This window comes from Synchytrium microbalum, assembly GCF_006535985.1.
Source record: "Synchytrium microbalum strain JEL517 chromosome Unknown SmJEL517_scf0057, whole genome shotgun sequence".
Lineage (NCBI taxonomy): Eukaryota > Fungi > Chytridiomycota > Chytridiomycetes > Synchytriales > Synchytriaceae > Synchytrium > Synchytrium microbalum.
The window spans coordinates 81,712-102,756 of NW_022158406.1; the positions used below are offsets into that span (position 1 = coordinate 81,712).

The window sequence follows — 21,045 nt, forward strand, 5'->3', positions numbered from 1 at the left end:
CTTTTCTTTACGTCTAGACTGTTAGAAATCAGGACATCGCATAAAGCCAAACAAATGTTGTGAGGAACAACCATAACGGTTTGAAACAAAAATAATATGTGAGTGAAGTTCCCAATCTCATGCAGTCTACAAAAATCGTCAGAGCACAACATTTGAGCGTATTTTTCTAGCATTTCAATAAGCTTTACATTGAGCGTCAGAAGTATATACAAAAAGGTTGGGTTGTTTCCTTATCACTCTACTCGGTAGGTCGCCTCTCGGACATATATTGTGAGAATGCCTCTTCAATCTTACTACAGAGGAACTAAACCCGGAGGAAAAATATAGTCAACATAAGTGTCTGACCAATGATATCGAAATAACAACCCATTAACGGAAAAGGATCATACCTGTGCAGAGTTCAAATCAGGACAAGGTATAATACGGACTTTGGCTTGCTGTTTGTGTATGACGAGTGATATTCCAGCATTTTCGGATCGAATGAGCTGTAAATCTAAAAACAAAAATGGTGAGCCAACGAAAAGAGGATTGTTGAAACAGGAGTGACGAATTACCTTCAAAAGGCACGTCCCAATCTACTTTCAGACGCTTGACACGAATCATAAGGATTCTGTTGGCTGTCACGATAGCAACTAAATCCTCAATACGTAATTCTAAGTTTGAAGGTATGAAACAGTTAACAGTCTAGAACTAACTCGAAAACATGCTGCTCTTGCGTCCAAATTACATACCAAGATGTCCAACATAATCTTCGTGGAAGTAATGGCCTTTCTCTACTTGCTTGAGCCAACTTTGTCCAAGAGCTTCCATAGCATTGTAGGGCTATCAAGACAGAAGTCAGCAAATCAGAAAACAGCTTCATTCCAAGTTTCAACAAACCTTGAGGATCTTATCTCGTCCAATGAATCGAGGAAGTCGCTGCTTATCTATATCAGTCTCCCAAACTGTGGTATTACGAACACCAGCTCCAACATTGGAGGCAAGATCAAAGACTCCAACCACAGGTTTGGTAACAACTCTGAAGAAAGAAATGAATAATGTAGTTCAGAATCGTTGATTTTGTTAATTAGAGGTGATTCAATTTCAAACTTCACAAGATTGACTTACCCAACAACGCCCATTGCAAGACCTTTAAAGAACCCTCCAACACCGTCCTTTTCAGCTCCTTCCATTGGTTTGGACTAGAGGTTGCATCCAATGGATTAGTTCCATCAACCATGAAAGAGAAACAAAAACAGTAGAGACAAAAGATGAGACTCACAACAATCCCAGCAAAACCACTAGCAACACTATCAGCGAAAGATTGAGCTCCATAGTTGACACCACTGCCCACATGTCGTGGCTTGTTTCTTGCACTGTTGAAACGTCGTTTTTCTTGATACTGTGAAATGTGGTTGAACGAATTAGATCAAGGGCTAAAAACTTAAAGCCCTATGATTACCCCCACCTCTTTATCCAAAGTTATGACAGACAACCCTTTAGCAACGCTACCAGTGAAGCTCGCAAAAGTATCTGAAACACCATATACAGTTTTTTTCAAGAAGCTTGACGTGCCCTAGAAACTCAACAGTCAGTCCCTCACAACTTTCTTCGAATCTTTTGTGCTGTTAGCTCACCTTCACGAGACCAATACCAAACGCTTCTGGACGTGTAATCTCAAATCCTTCAAATGGCTCATAAAAGAAATCACGGACTCCAGATGTAATATTGTCAAAGAGGCCAACTGGGTTTCCCAAGAAGTCAGCAGATCCAATCATTTTATGAATCTTTGAAAATGAAAGGGAGTAAGAAATGATTGAATAATAAACCCTCGATAATGATTTGCTCTACCTGTCCAAGAATCTCTTGAGAATAGAATCTTATAACAAGATCAATCAACATGGGCATGGTTTCGACGGGATGTTGCAATTCGAGAGCGTTGCATGCAATAGGAGCGTCCTTGAAAAACCATGAGTCAGCCAACGACCTCAATGCAGGTAGTCACGTCAAATCCACTTACATGAATGTTTCCAATAGTCATGGTAAACACATCAACCACGAAACTAATTGGGTTTGTCGAAGAACGTGTGCTAAGAACAACTTACGAAGTTAGAACTAGCCAAGCAAAGTGCCGATGTCAAATACATACTTTGACTCCTCCTGATTAATCCTTTCCGTTCTAGAAAACGATAGATTGAACCTGACAGGCTGCAGCAAGAACTTTTCAAAGTATAGCGGTGTTTGGAAATCACTGCTTCGAGGAGTTGGAGTTGTCATATTTGCATCGTATAATTCACTACGAGCCGAGACAAATTGTCAGAATGCAAACAAGTACAGCGAAGCTTCTTTCGTCTCAAACTCACGTCTCTTTTTCTTCTATGCCGACGTTACTAAACTTGGAAAAGTCCAACAGTGCAAACAAGAAGTCTTCGTCCAAATCAATGGAGAATTCTTGTAGCAGTAAAGTGAAGAAATTGTAGTATTCTACACCATATGCTAGAAAAGAGAACCAATTTCAATGTATGATCATGCTAAAACTACAAACAATCACGACTCACAGGAATCCTTTAACTTTGAGATGATAACCATGAAGACAGGGTGGACACCAGTCTCGCCTTCCTTTTTGATGATAGTTGGATATAACACGATAGGTTCAATGCCGCCATATAGTTGATTGTCGACCTAGAGGCAAAATATAAGACAAGAGCTCTTCTCGAACATCTGTCTTTATGACAAAGCATACCTGCAACCATCGAACGTCAAAGTTGATGGCTTGATTTGTACTAGTATCAGTGTACCGAAGAGTAACGCCGCGAGCTGTGGCATACAAAATCTCCATCATGTTTCGGTTGATCAAAGACAATCCAATACCCTCAATTCGCAAGATGAAGGTAAAGAGGATGTCGGCATCCTTATCCTTCTACAAGAGCATATTGGGAAGCGATTCAAAATATGTGAGAACGGTATCGAAACTGAACGAACGTAATACACACTTACCACTTCAAATCCTGGTCCACTAGCATCTTTACCAGTATTACCACGTTGACGGAAGATACTCTGAGCTTCAACATACGGCTTGAGATTTATGACGATACATGGTCCTTCAAGCACGACTTGAATCGCCATAATAGCATTGGTTCGTCCAAGCGCATCAACTGGATATTTGAATGGCACAAGTTGACCAATTTCCATGACATCAATACCACGTTCTCGGCCGTTGACATGCAAGATAAGAGCCTTGTGTGAAGCTGCTGGTTGATCCCAAGCGTATGGGCGTGATTGACCTTTTGGTATTCTGTAACGATTCTTGGAATTCTACCAAAAAGGTATCAGAAGTTAGATAAAAAAAAACACATGGAGATGATAGCCGAATAGACTTGCATTCTGTCCAATGACAACATCAACATCCGAATCGTTAACAATCCTAAACGGCCATCGCCCTTCTTCACGAGTTAACTGAATAAAGACTGTAGGACCATCCAACATGATTTCAGCTCTGACTAGATCTTCTTCAGAAGAGCCCATTCGGCCAAGCTTAACCCAAACTCGACCAATTTGATCAATGTTGAATGGTGAAGACCATTCATTCGTCAAACCAGTCAATCGAATACATAATTGCTGTTGACCTTCAGTAGTAGCTTTCAAAAGATTGGCAAGTGGTACGACATCACCAGATTTGACGGCAATAGTGGGTTGATTAACGCCTTGCTGTCGACAATGAACGTCATCTGACATGTTATTTTTGACAACAAAGCGTGGTGTGAAGGTAACCACTTTGGTGAGATAGTACTAAAATGAAGAGAAAAGAGTCGGCAAAATATCCGATCTCATCAACTACAGAATGTAGAACTTACTTTTCCTTCACCCTCTTTAATATGAACACCAATATGCGTTTCTGAGTTCTTGTTTGTAGCTGACGCAATAGTGACTGCATACGAGCTTCCAACTGCTTCAAAACTCAGCGGCTACAATACAAATGGCATCAGCGACAACTCAAGAAGGAAATGGATGTTCAACGTTTTTGCACCTTGCTCCACTCAGAATCACCAGCCTTGATTTGAGCCCGACTAGTAATAGGCTCAAAGTTTGAGTACGAGAACATGAAAGCTTCAGGTTGCGTCTTCGGTCGCTTGGCGGATTGTGAGCCTAACGTGAGCAGAGGCAAAAAAATCAGTTCTCAATAGATTTAAAGTTGCTTTTTAGGCAATCTCTTACCTTGACCAGCAGCAAACCTAGTGCCGGCAAGCAACGTGCGCGCTTGGAAAGCCATATCCATGCCTGTCTTGTTGACCAACAAGTATGGACTATACAAGCTGACTTTCCGACCACCATATCTCAAATTGTCAGAATACTTTACTCGTAAAAGCAATTGTCGACCTTCTCGATCTCGTAATGAGATGGATTCGTCACGGTAATCGAGTTCCGTGTTGCTGATTATTGCTACTTCACTAGTAAGGTAGTCTAGCAAAAAAAAAATTAAGTCTATTTTCGATTATTTGCTACCAACAAACCAACAGCAACATACCAGTTCCAGGGATTTCGATATTCAAAGCCAGCAAATGCGTGGGATCCAAAGTATGCACAGGATCAACAGCTCCTTTCTTGAGAGTTTGCCGATACTCGAGTTTAGCAGTCTTGTCAAACACGATGTATCGAATATCATGTGGCAACAGATTCTCAAGTTGAAATGGTGGTAAAAGTTTGATGGTCAAGTTCGGATAACTACTACGGACAGCCTCGTCGGGATAGGTTGAGTTGACTTGGAAGCGGAATGGAGGTTTGGAAGAGTCGATAGGATGACATGATACGAGTGGGTACATCCTTGTTCGTTGAAGTTCCTTCCAATCAAGAACTTCAGAGCTCCATTTGTAGCCCTGTTTATCTGCGAGTTATGGAAAGAAGATCAGTGAGTGAATGACTTGACAGTTAAAAATCCATGTCTTTTCCCTGAGCAAAACATACCATGAGGCTTAACCAAAATCTTGTCATAATAAGCAGCCTCAATGGGTATAGGGCATTCTTCTCCAGGAGCTAAGAACATCAAAACTTGTGAGTCTCAACGAGAAAAAATAATTAGTAAAGCCGAAAACCCTACCAATTCGGTAGACACCACTCGTCATCTCTCCCTTCCCATTAACCACCATCATATCAACAGTGCCACCAGTTCCATTAACCAAAACAGTAGCAGAGCGGAATGTGACAATCTTGATGTTATCCTTCAATTTCACTTCACACACCATTCGATGCAAGACTGAATTGATTCGTGGTCGGAGGAGATGTGTAGTGATTCCTTCACGATCAACTGAGATTCCTTTTAGAGATTCCCATGCTGGACCGTGAAGTTGCAATGAAATCTTGTTTGGAGTTGTTGCGGTACTCTAAAATATATGTAGAAGATGCTGATCAGCCAAAAACAAGAGAAATTTTATTTGATTGGCGTAACGTACCTCTCGCATAGCACGCCAATCATCAAACCTCCAAGGCATATCATCATTATTCTTGAGTTCCTTAGGCTCAACATCAAGACCATCACCAGATGAATCAACCCATAAGTGCATACGATAACCAGTTCGATTTCGCAAGACGTATGGTGTGTGTGTTCCACGTCGAGTCTTTCTCTAAATACAACCAAAACAGTCAGTTTACACCCGAAACCAGCAGTATCCATCGACGGCAAACTAACCGCAGTCTGCTTGTTCCATAGATTCTGAGTGTTGACAATTGTCTGTAATAAGACAAATGTAACATTCATTTCAAGCTTTTTGCGAGCGTATATATCAAGAAGAGTTCCTTGGTCAGCTGCAGGGCGGTTTTGGATCTATGCATTCAAATTAGAGTCTTGTGATCCTTGTTTTGAATTTTTGTGCCTTTTCACTCACATTCACATCAAAGCTCCAAGGCTCAATAACAGGCTCCCAGTGTGAATTATGCAAGTTGAAATAATTCATATGAAGAGAGACTTGAGCGTTTACCGTCATCTAAAACTCAACATGTTAGTACTTAACCATCATGAATATGTAAGTGCCTGTGTTGCTCACTCCAGAAGACCAATCTCCAACACGCCCAGCAATTTTATTGAAGACCAAATCAGCCATTGGTAAATGTAAATCATTCAAATCATCAATCAAGACTAGGCGTACTCCCTCAGTTACAAGTCGTGCCTAGCGAGAAAACAGTCAGTAATAATCGCAAACACTTGACTCAATTACAGGAGTCAGCCTACTCTCTCTCTTGACATAATAATCCCACTACCAGACATTGAATCTGGTGCTCCAGATCCCATAGTACTCAAAGAGGTATTACTTCCAACTCGTGATACTACAGTAGTCGATGATGAAGGTATTGCAACACCACTACTGCTAGCGGCACTAGAAGAATTCGACGTAGGCAAACCAGTCGACGAAGACGATGGAGCAGGCTGTATACTACCAGCACCAGCATGTGCACTTCGAGACTCACTACTACGTCGACTCAAATCCGAAACCTGATTCACAATATCCAGAATAAGCCGTATATCTCGATACGAGACACGCAGCATGAGCGGCCCAACATCGATTTGCAAATCTGACATGAAATGACCAGGTCCAGTAACTCGGCTATCAGCAGCAAACGTGAAATCAAAGTTTTGAATAAATCGTAGTGTAGTTTCATCTCGTTTATCCATGGCACAGAAAAACATTCCCATGTGATGGATTGAGGCTTCTGTGATGTGATCGTGTGCTACTGCTAATTGTTGAGATTTGAGTATTATAGCTTCCGTGTCTTTTCGTGCTGGATCCTCAAGCAAGACGATTTCTACGTCAACTAGATCTACTCGATATGAGAATGATCCCGGTTGTTCGGGCTCTGCGCTATATGCTGACTGCGGTGACGATGATGGTTGTTGTTGATTATTGGTTGTTGACGTGGTCACTGCTACACCCTTGTCATCCCTCTTGGCAGCTGCGCCAGCAACAACACCCATAGGAGCAGTAAAGAAATCACGCATAGCAAAGAGGTGATCCAAAACCAACGTGATTTTCGGACTATCAACAGTCACAATCATATTACTCGCACCAATGACAGATTTTGTCAAGTGCAAAGCAAATTGATGGCCATCATGTCTGACAGAAGATATAACATCTCTAAACAAATTCTTATCCTGTGGTCTGGTATCTAGAATACTAATGGAATGTACAACAACTTCCATGTCAGAGCTGTTGTTTTTACGGAATGCAGCCTTAAATGTCGTGGAAGTTATAGCACATCGTGCTAACGAGACATCTTCAAGACGACATCCATAACCATCACCACTATACATTTCAAGTCCCAGAGATGGTAGCTCTAAGGATATATCCATGGCTGTTCGATTACCATCAGCACCTTCAATAGCATCTTTATATGAGGGCGGCATGGTCGGATCTCGTACATGGACTCCATCGTCACTAACAGCTTCACCAGTTTCAGAGTTGGCAGCGGTACCATTACCAGCAGTCAAACGTCCAATAGAAGTCAACAATTCTAACACAAATTGGTATTGCATTTCCGTCATTTTGATCTTTACTTCAGGTAATAATGCTCGTATAACAGTCTCTGGCACTATAGCGTTCTCAGAGCTTGCTGGTCCAATACGATCTACCGATATCTTGACGTTTACGTTATCAAGTAATTGTAGGGCATGTTCGATATTACGTGGTCCATAATGGAAGGTACTGGTGGCTCGCAAGTCTTGCACTTCAGCGGTTATCACGTCTCCATTATCGGCACCTGCCTGATTAACGTAATCGCTATTATCACTCTTAAACGAGTTGGAAGCAGATATTCGTCCTAAGTATAGCGTCAGCAAGTCCTGCGACTTAAGTGACAATTTAGGAAACTCTAATATTGGAGTTTGTACATCAATATCGAAATGGAATCGGCCAGCAGACTCTTGGATTTGCTGAGCAGATTCATAAGCAGCACGACGAGCAGACTCCAGCAAGATATGCATCCGTTGGAATTCCGAAAAGTACGTAATGAGGGATACGATAAGTGGTTCTACATACGTTATTTTGATACTGCTAGCCTTGAGCTTAATTTCTGAATCATGACCCGGATAATTCGGCTCAGAGGGACTGAAGGTCGAGAAGGTAAAGTCAGCTACTTGATCTCCATCAATACAAAGGAATTGTTTGAATAATCTTGCATCTTCTTCTACTCGTGGGACGTCATCTACGATAGATAAGTCTCCAATTCTTGCTGATACTTCCATCGTTTGTGGTTTGAGAAGCACAGTGACATGCTCTTGTCCTAGTCGGGCAGTAGCAATTCGTACACCATCATGATTTATAACTACGGCTACAGATGCAATATCTACACGGACTAGCATCGTTCCTGTTACTGGCGGGGGCGAAGATGTTACACTTGCTTCTTCAGCTTCATCATTACCCCCTGTTTCATTATTGCCACCTGTTTCATGACTATCGCCTTCATGTTCGTCGATCTGCGTAACAGAGGGCGAATCTGCGGGTTGATGGGGTATAGGCACTTCAACAATCCCACTATCTGTTGGTGATGCTTCTGCAGGTTTTGCAACAGCCTCGGCACTAGGAGCATCCTTCATGGAAGATGGCATAGCAGCGGCCAATCGACTCTTTTCTCCAGCAAGAGATTGCATAGAAGAATTCCTGGACTTGTTGTTGGCTGGTGGTTGTCCAGAGGCCGTAAAAGTAATTAATATAAAATCATACAGATTCAAAACACTAGCTCGTGTCAGAATCAAATCAACTCCTGATATGTACACATCTACAGCTTGATCAATGCTCTTATAATGTTGTGAGGTTGGATCAATTCGTTCATATTTGATGACAATCAAATGTGATGCCCTTGGATCCGATGATGCAGATAAATTACCAGTACTACTACTTAAGTTCGTGGTGCTGTTGTTGGGTTTACTATGCGAAGACGCAGCTAATAAATACTTGAATTCTGCACCTGCGTCCTGCATTCGGTCTTCTATTTGTACGTCCCGAATACGGACATCAACAGTCATATCCACTTGTCGTTGTTGAACCGTCAGTCCAAAATCTGATATTATCAGATGAGCGAGGACGGCTTCCTTCATCTTCATATTTCGATCTGCTTTTTTGAGTGAAGCAGATACTTGACCAACATCAAATGTAAATTCCATAAGTACTCGATCTGCATCCAATGTTGCAGTCGATCCTTTTCGGCCACCAGTTGCCATGACACTAGGTCCAGCTTCAGGTGCATCATAAAATGCATCATCATCTGAATCGTACTCGACAACTAAATCCTGTCTACTGGCATTACTATTCGACAAGAACCTCCAATTGGTGTTGTTGGCCACAGTAGATTGCCTAGGAGTAGCATCGTCGTGCGTTTGAGGCTTGGGCAATGATTGATTTGACGTTGGACCAGTAATCAATTCAATAATCTTCATCAATGACTTGTATTTACGATCTGAGAGATTGAGATGGAGACGTTCTAATCTACCCATGATGCGAGTACGTGTTGCTTCGGTGATCTTAGGCAGAATGGATATTTCAATCGAGAAATGCATGTTAACCTGTTCGATTATATGCATATCTCCTGCTGGTCGAGCTAGTGCTTCCAAGCAATCACCAAGTGATGGTCCAATGAGAGCCTGCATTTAAAGAACAAGAACAAATCAGCATCAACTGAACATAAGGCTCGCGTTGAGAGGTTTCCCCGATGGTACTCTGGTCAGGGTTTTTGCCAACTACCGAAACTCGACAGATTGCCGTTTCTAAACGTCACATACCTGCACAGATGACAAGTTACAAGTAAACTTGTCATACATCATAGACTTCAAAGTTGACAATTCGGTCTCTGATAAAGTAGGTTTGGATTCTAAATCTGTCATGGTTTTCTTATCCACTAATTTACTCTCAATCAACAAATGACCTGCATCAACAAGCATGACTGTTCCTTGGTCAGTGCAGCTAAGACAGAATAACGATCAGAACAGACCAGAAACCAAAGACTATTGTGACAAGAAAACGCTGAAGCACCACCGACCATACCTTTCAGGAAAGACAAATATAGGAGCATCAATATCAACCTTCAAATCTAAAGTCCTATGATGTTCCAAAGCATGTTCCAACGAAGCTCGGGTCTGAGCAGTAAAGCCTTTGAAAGACTCTTTAGCAGCAGCTTGTAGAGTCGACACTGTTGCATACTCGGATGCAGGTGGCGTCATGAATGTAATCACAGATGCAATCACTATCGGATTATAAATTACTTCCAGTGGCAACATCTTGATTGATACGGCATCATCAGCATGACCATCAAGTGGATTATGATCCAATTCCATATCAAAGAATGGTGCTTTTGATAATGACAGCGGCAGGACTCCCTCACGTTGATTTTGATCTTTGGCAGGTTTAGCTTGTACTACTATTGGATACAGAGTTCCACTCGTTGCACCATCCAATACCTTCATCCCACCAACAGTGAGTTTGGCAGAGAGTGAAGTAGGTCGTTGGTTCACACCTGCTGTACACTTTTCGAATGCTACACTCAGCAAGTCAGCTCCACCGTTAGATTCGTGTGGTGATTTTCGTAATGCTACGGATCCCATATTCAATTCACATTGAATTGAAACAAGGACGGTAGCAGGTGGTATTTCGGAAGCGAGGAGAGCAGCTTGTGGGTCGAACTCAATGGTCTCGAACAACTCTTTGACTTGCGCATCGTCTAACAGCGGACCAGTTGATGGTGCTCCTGGTAAACCTGGTTCGTCTGGTGCTGTGATACTACTATCTTTCGTAGCTGGCGCTGATGTGTCAGTTGGATTGGTATACCACCAAGACGCAATCCACCCAACAGTCGATTGTTGTGCAGGTTCAGGAGGTTTGGCAACTAAATTATACAGAGGACGTGTGAGTTGATTGCGATTCGTGTGGTGGGATGACCTGTATCCCTTGTTTGGGCATTAAAAACGAACGTCTGAAAGACTTACTCTTTTCCTTCCTAAGCTGTGTCCCTGCAATAGATCGATAAAATCGAATGTCTTCAAATGGCAATTTACGTTCAAGTTCATTCAAAGCCGATATTTGCTGTTAAAAATTTGGGTTAACCCAAACAGGAAGCAAAAAAGGTCTCAATTGTCATCGAGCAATACCTCTGGGGTAGCAAGACCTAATGTTTGAGCTTTATGCAACTTGATATACGTCAATCGATCATCACGACGTTCAGCAAAGTAATCCCAAGACCATTTTCTGTTCCTTTCATGTATCTCAGACAGGATACAAGTACCAGCATATTTGAACCATGCTTTTGGATCTAGCAATGGTGTGATTGTACGTGGTGGTCGATATTTCCGGTACTAACGAGTGCGCAATTTGGGTAAGGTTGACTAAAGGCAAAAACAAGCAACAGGAAATTTCAACAAGTCGATGATGGGCTGCTATTCAGACTTCTGCGCTAATACCTGTTCACGTCTCCACATAAACGAGAAAGACCCCAACAATGAAAACATTTCCTTATACTGTTCATCATCAACCATAAAAGCAAACTCATCAAACTGAAGCACGACACTAGTCTTGGCAACTTCAGCCGAGTAGCTCCTATTCAGCGTAATTTTACCCAATCCAGAGACAGGTTTGAGGATATATTGATGATCGGGTATTCTAGCCTTGTTTGCGATTCCAGATTGGAAGTATGATAAGGGTTGTGTTGTGGTGCCACCGTCTTTGGTAGTGGTGGTAGATCCACTAGTGGTATCACCAAATAATTCTGCTCTAGTGTCCCAATATACAGCTAGACTTTCGAGACGACATAGTTTGTAGCCTGTGTCGCTCGTGTTTTCTTGGATGAAGTTTTCATTGAACTTGTCGTCAGTTGATACAGCTGATAGTTCACCAATAGTCAAGCCCAATGCAAATGGGTACTATTAATGTGAGTTGAGAGTGAGCGCAGTGCCAAATTGATGATTCAAAAATTTTAAGCCTTTTTTTGGCCTTCATCACAATCACTTTTGTTGTCCTACCTGTGGATTTGTAATCTTATCTTCATATCTAAAATGAATGTTTTTGATTGATATTTGCAGATTATTTACGATTTTGGTGACGAGTGAGTTTATAAAGGAGTCTCGTTGCTTTTCATTCTCTAAAGAAAGCAAAGAAGAAACACGAAGTTGATTAGAACTAGACAGAATTCGGTAGACTGTGTCCCTGATGCCTAAATGCGCGTAATCATATAAACGGTACCTGGCTCGATATTCTTTGACTGACTGAGGATATTGATAGCTTCAATCTTTTCCTTTTTGACAGCTTGCAATCGTTCTTCTTCTTCATCTGGATCATAATCTGATTCGCCACGAGGACGAGCGAGGATGTAGAGGTTGTTTACAAGGACACGGACAGGAGTGTTTTTGAGATCATTCCAAGGTATTTGTAAGATAAGTTCACCGAGGTTTCCTAACGGTGAGTAGCGTGAGAATGGTTGAAAACAAACAAGATCAAGATGATGGTGGTGAAAGTGGTGGAGTAGTAGTAAGGCACCTTCTTGGATCTCGACGGGCAGATTGAACTTGTCGAGTGCTTCCTTCTTCAGTCTGAGATTGTGCAGCACGACATCGCCTAGAATTAAACCAAGGTAATGAGTAAAATAGATAATAAAATGAGTTTAGATTCAAGCTTTGGTGTTTCTCGTCAAGCTCCTTGCACTTAGAACTGCTTGTGCTTAATGTTGGAAGATTGCAAGCAAGATAGTGTCAAATCTACTACATACCCTTCCATATTCCAATGGAGAGCTGTTTAGTTTCAAGATTAGCAACATAATCGCCCAGGAACTTGTTAAGCACCTGAGCTATGATGCCTAAAAGTCGAACACGTTGATGTGAGATTGTTAGCCCTTTGAAGCAAACAGATTAGAAGGATTCGGAGACTAAGGATACCTTCGAACATGAGGCTCTTTTAATAGTTCTCTGAATAGCTTGTGTCGCCAGTCAGGCAGATATAGCTCTATAAGTTGTGGTAATCACTCGATTGACACGATGTTTGGAGAGGTTGACCGAAACGTGTCTATCTACTAAGAGGAGGAAGAAAATGTAGTAGAACGACTTTGATCGTGAATTTACAATGCGACCCACTCTTGAAACGCGTGACCGGGGTATGTGGCAACGATATAGTTGATTGCTAGAAACAAGGTTTGGTCTTGCGGTGACTCTCTGTTTTCGTACGTGTTTTTTTTTGATTTTCACGCTGATCGTATCGAGCCTAGTCACCAAATAAATGCTCTTTGCTACAAATGTGATGGTCTATGCTAGGGAGCAAATGGCTTCAAATACGTTTCGTAGAGAAAAATACTAGATCAAGCTTCATGAACATTACACCACAATGGGATCAAAAGGAGCCTTGTCGAATCTGCCTGCTGCCAATCCCGTTGTATTCGTGCGTATTATTCTATATTGCTTGCAGTTTTCTGTCTGAATATTCCTGCTGCGAACTAACAATCTCCCTATTTTCAACCCCATAGTTCGATATATCAATAGGGGGACAGCCTGGTAAGCTCCTCATCATTCAATACTGATGCATCTGGTCCTCCTTTGCTGTGGATCAACCTTGCAAATTCTCAGACTCACAATACATCAACTCACAGCTGGAAGATTAAAGATGGAATTGTTTGCTGATGTCGTGCCCAAAACTGCTGAAAACTTTAGGCAATTCTGTACTGGAGAACACAAGTATGCGTTGTTACTGGCGTTCCAAGACTGATTGTTTTTCTGATTCTAGTGGTATTGTTTGGATTCTCACAACATTCTTGCACATAGAGTCGCTGGTAAACCACAAGGCTACAAAAACGCTCAATTTCATCGTATCATCAAGGATTTCATGGTTCAGGGTGGCGACTTTCTAAAGGTGCGAGTGTTTGCAGAACCCCTCATACGACACGTACTCACCAGCCTCCCTGTCAATAGGGCGATGGAACTGGAGCAATGAGCATATACGGAGAAAAATTCGAAGATGAAAACTTTACTCTAAAACACAGTGGTCCAGGCCTACTATCAATGGCAAACAGTGGTGCAAACACAAACGGCTCGCAATTCTTTATTACTTGTGCAAAGACAGATTTCTTGGATGGCAAACATGTCGTATTTGGGCGACTCGTGGATGGTTTGCTGACTTTACGAAAAATGGAAAACGTGCCCACAGGGGTAAATAATCGCCCCAAGTTGGCTGTTACTATTGCTGAATGTGGAGAGCTATAACAGCAGCTTTAAGCTACTCTATTCATTCGCCTCTTTACATATACGTGTTTTTGCCATCCAAATTTGGGTGCACTTTGCATAATATAAACAACAACAACATACACACACCATTCGAAAGAAGTCTCAGTCCTCGCAGTCTTTGTTTCGATAAGAAGGGGTTGAAATTCTACACTATTCTGAATTTGAATGGTGGTGACGAATCCCTGGTAACGCTATGCTTAACCCCCGCTCTATTGGGTGACCGATGCTCAACCCTCGTTCTACTGGCAGTCCCATGCTCAAACCTCGCTCTATTGGCATTCCTAAGCTCAACCCTCGATCTATTGGCAGTACGCTCAGCCCTCGATTTTATTGTTGGTATTGCTATGCTCAACCCTCCATCTAATGTGAAAGCCGCGTGAGAAGCAGCCCAATAGCTACCAGAGAAATGTGCATTTCCAGCCATCAGTTCCTTGTTCTGATTGATCCCATCCGCAAACTTCTCCAGCATGTCGACAGACGTCTTTTGCATAGAATTGATTTCCGAATTTCGAGGCTCGAGTAGAAACGAGACGTACACGAATGTAGCTATATGGAGACTGGGATGCGAGGTACGAAATCGGGCCATAGTTAATTGGCGAAACGCTCTTTACCAGAGGAGGGCGCAAGAATTTATACAATTCCATCGAGCGAATACAGAGAATGTAGACAAGGTGTCTTCAAGAGCAGGTATAGAAAATGCTATCCAGTCAACTGAGGAGAAATATTGGGCAGGATTTCCTGTATCGATGGCCATGTTTGCGTAAAAGACTCGGAAGAATGGCTCTAAACAAATAATTGAAGGACCAGAGGAAGTACATAAAGACAGGCACAAAGGATGGGATGGCATAGGATTACAGTAAATTAATCAGTTTGGGGTTTCATGTCGTGTAACCGGTGTTCTAAAACCTCCGGACCACATTGGAGCTATGGTACTGGCCCCTACTGCGTGAAGCCATTAAGTTGCATTAAGAGCATACGGCAATGTGCCGAGATTCGTGCTGGAGTTCTAGGATAAACACACATGGCAGTATAAAATGTGAAGAAGGATGATTAGACGTTCAAAAGACGCACTAGGTGTGGTTGGATCCACTGAATACAGGTATAATTCCGCTGTTTGTGATGATCCCGATCTTGTCCTTGCGTCTTGGATAGAAAAGAAATTCATCGAGTGCGAGTATGCCATTGACAATCATCAACAAGTGTCATCCCTGATCCTTCGCAAGCAGGGACATGTCTACATCCAGCGCTGACCAGTGACAGTGTAGATAAAGCAGCTAGACTGATGCTAACACTGACCAATTCGAACCTCCAGAGTAAACAACATAGCCTAGTTAACACAAGAGGTCAACAAAACAACATACGCGACGAGATGCCACCATTTGTAGCAACAGATAGCTTTATACTGGCAAACGCCATCATTGGTGGTGTTTCAGCCATTGCAAAAAGGCATCCTCCATCAAAACGAAAGAGGCAGGAACATTCCCAATGGTTCGATCAATCAGCACATTCCGTAAACTTGCTTCAAACGAAGTCAGTGACGTCGTGGAGGCAATAGAAAAGAGCAACCCAATGATAAGACAAAAACTGACTGCAACTAGAATCGTCACACTGAGCAATACAGCCCATATCGGAAAGGTGAAACGTCGTTCGTTCCGTGCCCTGAACAATCATGGATTTTGTTAGTTTTGATATCGGCAACCATATGAATTCTTATGAATCGTGCAGAAAAGGACACATTTCTCGAACCTATCCACTGGTTTGCTTTAGACCAAGAGTTGGAGTGTTGATTGTAGCAACATTCAGCACAACACGTATACAAAAATTCCGAACTTAAACTTCGACAACTGCACATGTCAGGGTGTCTACAGGTACAAATGAAGGCGATATGCTTTGTGGGAGAAACACCTTTCTCACATCCAATATGACATCCAAAAAGTAAAGCTCCGTCCAGTTGGAATGAACCCTTGACGAAAACACGCCGTTTTTGTAGGGCAGTAGATCAGAGAGAAAACATACATGATCGTCATCAAATTCGTTTGGGAGAACTGGTCTCTCCCGACGACTAACTGCAACAACCTCGACAAACACCATGAAGGTCAAACTCACAAGAAAACGATGCAAAGGGCATTATTTTGTTTGATCTGTCTTGATATTAGATAAAATAAGGACCCTTCTAATTCGAAATCAATTTCTTGTAACGGATTTGCGAATTTCTGAAGTTGTACGATTCTCTGAATGTCCAGCATTAGCGCTCGGTCGAGCGACTGAGGTAGCGACCGTGGAGCGAATATTTCCGTGCAGAAGCTCCTTGTTTTGCTTAATTCCGTTGGCAAACTTTTGTAGCATTTGTACAAATGTGGTCTGCATACTGTTTATCTGATTTTTGACAGTAATTCGTGTTAGAAGTCATCTTGATTTCTATAAAAATTTCGTTTTATAGGTACCTCAGTAAAGATAGATCGAGATTCAAGGTATCCAGATTTCAACCCACTGAAATCAAATTCACGAGCCTTGACCATTTGGATTTGGAGGAGACGAATAGGTTGTGTCAAAGCGAGTGCCATTGCGACAGAGATAAGGCCACCAAATATGCCTACTACAATTGTCGAAATTACAACGTCACGAGAATTGGCATCAACTGGGCCCCAAATATCACTTCGAGGAATAACGGTAATGACAATCCATTGAAGATTGGTTCTATTCAGCCATTCAACATCACACAGTAGGGATTCTCCGGTTGATGATGAGAAGGTAGTGGATAAGCCAGATGCTGGGATATTTGATAAAGAGCCAAACTGCGAGGTCAGATATAGATTCGATTCCTACAAAAAGTAAAATTAGCTTCTACATCCCCTACGGCAAATAGTAAGTTGAGTGCGGTAGCGTTCACTCTGCTCATACCCGAATATAGGAGTTCGGAGAGTCAGCTGCTTTATATGAGGTCGGACCATAGTTGATTTGAGAAACATTCTTGATTGACGACGATACCATCAGGCCAGTGGGGGTGACGATATACACCATGCCATTAGGAGTGACAGAGAATTCGGACAATGCACCTTCAAGTGACGATAAAGAAAGTCCAATCCAAGCCATCGTCGAAAAATGTTGAGCAGGATTTCCAGTGTCAATCGCCATATTTGGGTAAAACACTCTGAAATACGACACTGAAAAAACATGGAAGAAACGAGTCCTGTAAATAACAGCAAATGCCAAGGTGTACTTAGTACGTACGGTAGATTAAAAAGTATGAGGTTCCCGTAACTGGGACGACAGATCTCGCATCCGCTCCCCACATTGGGGTTGACGTGGTTCTGGCAGTCCATCCCGCTGTGGCTAGCCATGTGGAGGCATTGTAATTCCATGGAATTGAAGTCAGAAACGTCGAGGAATTCTGCAAAGAACATTCATTGAACAACGATAAGTAGTGTTAAGCCCAATGTACGTAAGGGGGCCACATACCAGAACGGCACGATAAGTGCCAGAGTCTACCGAGTAAGAGTAAGCGGCAGTGGTTTGTGACGACCCTGAGCCAGTACTGACGTCTTGAATGGTAAACGCATTTCCAGAGTGGGAATACGCCATCATCATATTATCACCAAGGCCCATTCCTGCTCCCTCACAAGCCTGAATGTGTCTGCAAGCTGAGCCGGCTAAAGATAAAATCGATTGGGCAGCTGTATTACTACTGGCGACGACTATATTAAAACGGGATGAAAGTTAGAGTGAGCAACATAAGCCACTATTGAATGTACTCTTAAAGAGAGACATGCCTGATGAAATGCCACCATTGGTAGCAACAGATGGATCCAGACTGGCAAATGTCATCATCAATGCATTTTCTGTCATTGTAAACAGCGCATCTTCCATTTGGACTAGCGAAGCTGTAACATTCCCAATGGTTTGATTAATCAATGTATTTCTTAAACTCGTTCCAAATGTCGTCAATGATGTCGTGGTGGCATATGTGAAAAGTAGACCAATGATGAGACATAAACCCCCGGCAACGAAGATCGTTTCACTTAGTAATAAGGCCCATATCGGGATTGTGAAGCGTTTTTCTTTGCTTATCCTAGCCGAGATGTGATCTAAAATGTCAGTGCGTGATAGATAGATAGGCTTTAATAAATTCCAATGGAGGTAACGCAATCCTACTTTTCCTCCATTTTTTCGCACGGTACAGATTGTCTCGAAGCCCCTATGCTTGAAAACACTCGAACACGTACTTTGCTGTCATTGACCAAGTGACAATTTCCGAAATTGTGAGCATCATGCTCATGTGCATAGGGGTCGAATGGAGTTTTGGTTGCTTTCCGTCCAATCACACCAATCAACCCTTGCATACAACAGGATACGATTCTAGTCGGAAATCTTGTACGATTAGAAAGACGATCGATTGAGGCTCTATTCCGACAGCACGGAGGGAGGCGCCCGTCCAGCATAAATAATAAAACGAAAGCCCAACCTCACAGACTTGAAAACACGAGGTAAATTCACGATTTGCCATTTTGGGTAAGAAGTTGGGAGATTACGATGATTTTACGTTTCTGACTTGCCAGCGGAGAGGCACGCTCATTTAAAAACAAACACACAGGTTCGAAAACACAGGCTATAATCATATTTTTGGAAAGTTTGTCACAGATATGTACATTTTCGTACAATTCGAAGAGGAATTTTTTTTCGGAAGTCAGACATTGCACTAATTGCTTCATTCGAGCTCTTGCTCTTCAGCTATCTTGGAGGTACGGCTCATGGCACGGTCTGCGGTTTCATTCTCACTAGCAGTGCCAGCACCATTAGAGCTTCGAATCATTGATGGTCGAACTGTAGCAGATTGCAAGAGGTCCTTGTTTTGCTTAATTCCGTTGGCGAACTTTTGCAACATTTGTACAAATGTCGATTGCATAGAATTGATCTAGATTTTCAACGAAGAAAATAGGGAGATGTTAGAATTCCTTCCATCTGTCACAAAGCAACTTTCATTAATACCTCGGTGAAAATAGATCTTGAATCAAGGTACCCAGTTTTCAAACCACTGAAATCGAATTCCCGGGCCTTACACATTTGGATTTGAAGTTGGCGAATAGGTCGAGTCAGTACGAATGCCATAGTGACACTGATAAGGCCACCAAGCACTCCTACTATAACCGTCGAAATCACAATGTTGCGAGAATTGGCATCGACAAGACCCCAAATATCACTTCGAGGAATAACGGTGACGACAATCCATTGAAGGTTGGTTCGATTGAGCCATTTCACATCACAAAGAAGAGCTTCGCCAGTCGTTGAAGAGAAAGAAAGAGACAATCCTGCAGCCGGGATGTTCGTCAAGGAGCCGTATTGCGAATTTAGGTATAGATTCGATTCCTACGAATCGGAGTGTTAGCTTTTACCAAGGCTTCGAAGAATTGTTGCGAGGCAGTAGTTCATACCCGAATGTAAGTGTTGGGAGACTGGGCTGCGTTATACGACGTAGGACCGTAGTTGACTTGAGAAACATTCTTTACCGATGACGAGACCATGAGGCCAGTGGGGGTTACAATATACACCATGCCATTCGGCGTAACGGAGAATTCAGACAACGCATCTTCAAGGGCAGTGATGGAAAAGGCAATCCAAGAAAGAGTTGAAAAGTGTTGGGCTGGGTTTCCCGTGTCGATGGCCATGTTTGCATAAAACAATCGGAAGTATGACACTGATGAGAAAACGCAGCTTGAGCATGTGTTGAATCACGAATTCGTAAAAAACAAATTGTCATTTGAGAGCCAACTCACTGTAAATCAAATAGTTCGGCGTTCCACTTTTCGGGACTACTGAACGCGCATTTCCTCCCCACATTGGAGTTAAGGTAGTTGATGGAGTCCATCCGGTAGTGGCAAGCCAGACAGACGCATTAAAATTGTAGGCTAGCGATAGCGAAAATGTTGTGGAATTCTGCAATGGTGTGAAATGTTAAAAACAATGGCGATGAGGTTCGGTGTATCCTAATATCATCCGCAATACCACCGAAAACGGATCCAACAAAAACCATCTAAAAGAAGAAAACATACCAAGGCAGCCTGATACGTAACAGGATTGACCGCATAGTTATAAATTGCAGACGTTTGAGATGTTCCTGATCCAGTACTGGCGTCTTGAACGCTAAAAGCATTTCCAGAATGAGAGTAGGCGATCATCATATTATCACCAAGACCCATGCCAGCTCCTTCACAAGCTGAGATGTGCATACAAGCAGCGCTGGCGAGTGAAAGTGTGGATAGTGCAATTGAACTGGTGGTGGCATTGACTAATATTGAGAATGAAAACGAATGTGAATATCAAACAACACACCCCGTTCAATCGAAAAAAGTACTTGAGAACGAGAACATACTTGATGAGATACCGCCGTTGGTAGCTACGATTGGATCCAAACTGGCAAACGCCATCATCAATGGATTTTCGGTCATAGCGAGCAGCGCGTCCTCCATTAAAACCAAGGAAGCAGTAACATTTCCGATAGTCTGATTAATCAATGCGTTTCGTAAACTTGTTCCGAAGGTGGTCAACGATGTCGCGGTGGCAAAAGTAAATAGTAAACCAATAATGAGACATAAACTTCCAGCGACCAGAATTGTTTCACTGAGCAATAAAGCCCAGATCGGAATCGTGAATAGTCGCTCTTTTATATTCCTGACAAAATCAAGAAACAAATAATATTAATGACTCCGCCTGATTTGTGAGTGACGTAAAACCATTAAGATCGTTGCGCTAGGAATCGTGAACTCACTTGTCCGCCATGGTTCAGCTTTTCTCCAAACAGCTTCTTTCAGCGCCTACACCACAAAAGTTTAGTT

At 42.4% G+C, this 21,045-nt stretch overlaps 4 protein-coding genes across 4 annotated transcripts; 1 reads left to right on the forward strand and 3 right to left on the reverse strand.

Annotated features, from left to right (window-relative positions):
• Nucleotides 1–238: 238 nt before the first annotated feature.
• SmJEL517_g05746 (uncharacterized protein) lies at nucleotides 239–12,890 on the reverse strand (the record flags this gene model as incomplete). The annotated part of the gene is made up of 38 exons (XM_031171672.1): nucleotides 239–304; nucleotides 390–493; nucleotides 555–653; nucleotides 732–822; nucleotides 880–1,018; nucleotides 1,108–1,181; nucleotides 1,262–1,381; nucleotides 1,448–1,555; nucleotides 1,617–1,766; nucleotides 1,831–1,938; nucleotides 2,000–2,069; nucleotides 2,129–2,275; nucleotides 2,343–2,475; nucleotides 2,538–2,661; nucleotides 2,723–2,899; nucleotides 2,977–3,294; nucleotides 3,334–3,768; nucleotides 3,834–3,944; nucleotides 4,007–4,125; nucleotides 4,195–4,440; nucleotides 4,505–4,861; nucleotides 4,942–5,010; nucleotides 5,075–5,357; nucleotides 5,427–5,597; nucleotides 5,663–5,797; nucleotides 5,859–5,957; nucleotides 6,018–6,140; nucleotides 6,203–9,604; nucleotides 9,743–9,923; nucleotides 10,005–10,842; nucleotides 10,943–11,039; nucleotides 11,105–11,308; nucleotides 11,414–11,872; nucleotides 11,972–12,090; nucleotides 12,192–12,401; nucleotides 12,486–12,563; nucleotides 12,715–12,801; nucleotides 12,881–12,890. The coding sequence occupies 38 exons, from the start codon at nucleotides 12,888–12,890 to the stop codon at nucleotides 239–241; spliced, it is 9,861 nt and encodes a 3,286-aa protein (XP_031022365.1).
• A 432-nt stretch (nucleotides 12,891–13,322) lies between these two features.
• Nucleotides 13,323–14,194, forward strand: SmJEL517_g05747 (uncharacterized protein; the record flags this gene model as incomplete). Its single annotated transcript, XM_031171673.1, has 5 exons — nucleotides 13,323–13,376; nucleotides 13,462–13,489; nucleotides 13,585–13,669; nucleotides 13,757–13,844; nucleotides 13,904–14,194. The coding sequence occupies 5 exons, from the start codon at nucleotides 13,323–13,325 to the stop codon at nucleotides 14,192–14,194; spliced, it is 546 nt and encodes a 181-aa protein (XP_031022364.1).
• A 2,205-nt stretch (nucleotides 14,195–16,399) lies between these two features.
• SmJEL517_g05748 (uncharacterized protein) lies at nucleotides 16,400–18,378 on the reverse strand (the record flags this gene model as incomplete). Its single annotated transcript, XM_031171674.1, has 7 exons — nucleotides 16,400–16,591; nucleotides 16,660–17,037; nucleotides 17,117–17,379; nucleotides 17,447–17,606; nucleotides 17,675–17,910; nucleotides 17,968–18,284; nucleotides 18,368–18,378. The coding sequence occupies 7 exons, from the start codon at nucleotides 18,376–18,378 to the stop codon at nucleotides 16,400–16,402; spliced, it is 1,557 nt and encodes a 518-aa protein (XP_031022359.1).
• Nucleotides 18,379–18,920: 542 nt separating this feature from the next.
• Nucleotides 18,921–20,989, reverse strand: SmJEL517_g05749 (uncharacterized protein; the record flags this gene model as incomplete). Its single annotated transcript, XM_031171675.1, has 7 exons — nucleotides 18,921–19,127; nucleotides 19,202–19,579; nucleotides 19,645–19,907; nucleotides 19,987–20,146; nucleotides 20,263–20,498; nucleotides 20,583–20,881; nucleotides 20,979–20,989. The coding sequence occupies 7 exons, from the start codon at nucleotides 20,987–20,989 to the stop codon at nucleotides 18,921–18,923; spliced, it is 1,554 nt and encodes a 517-aa protein (XP_031022358.1).
• Between the last annotated feature and the right edge of the window lie 56 nt (nucleotides 20,990–21,045).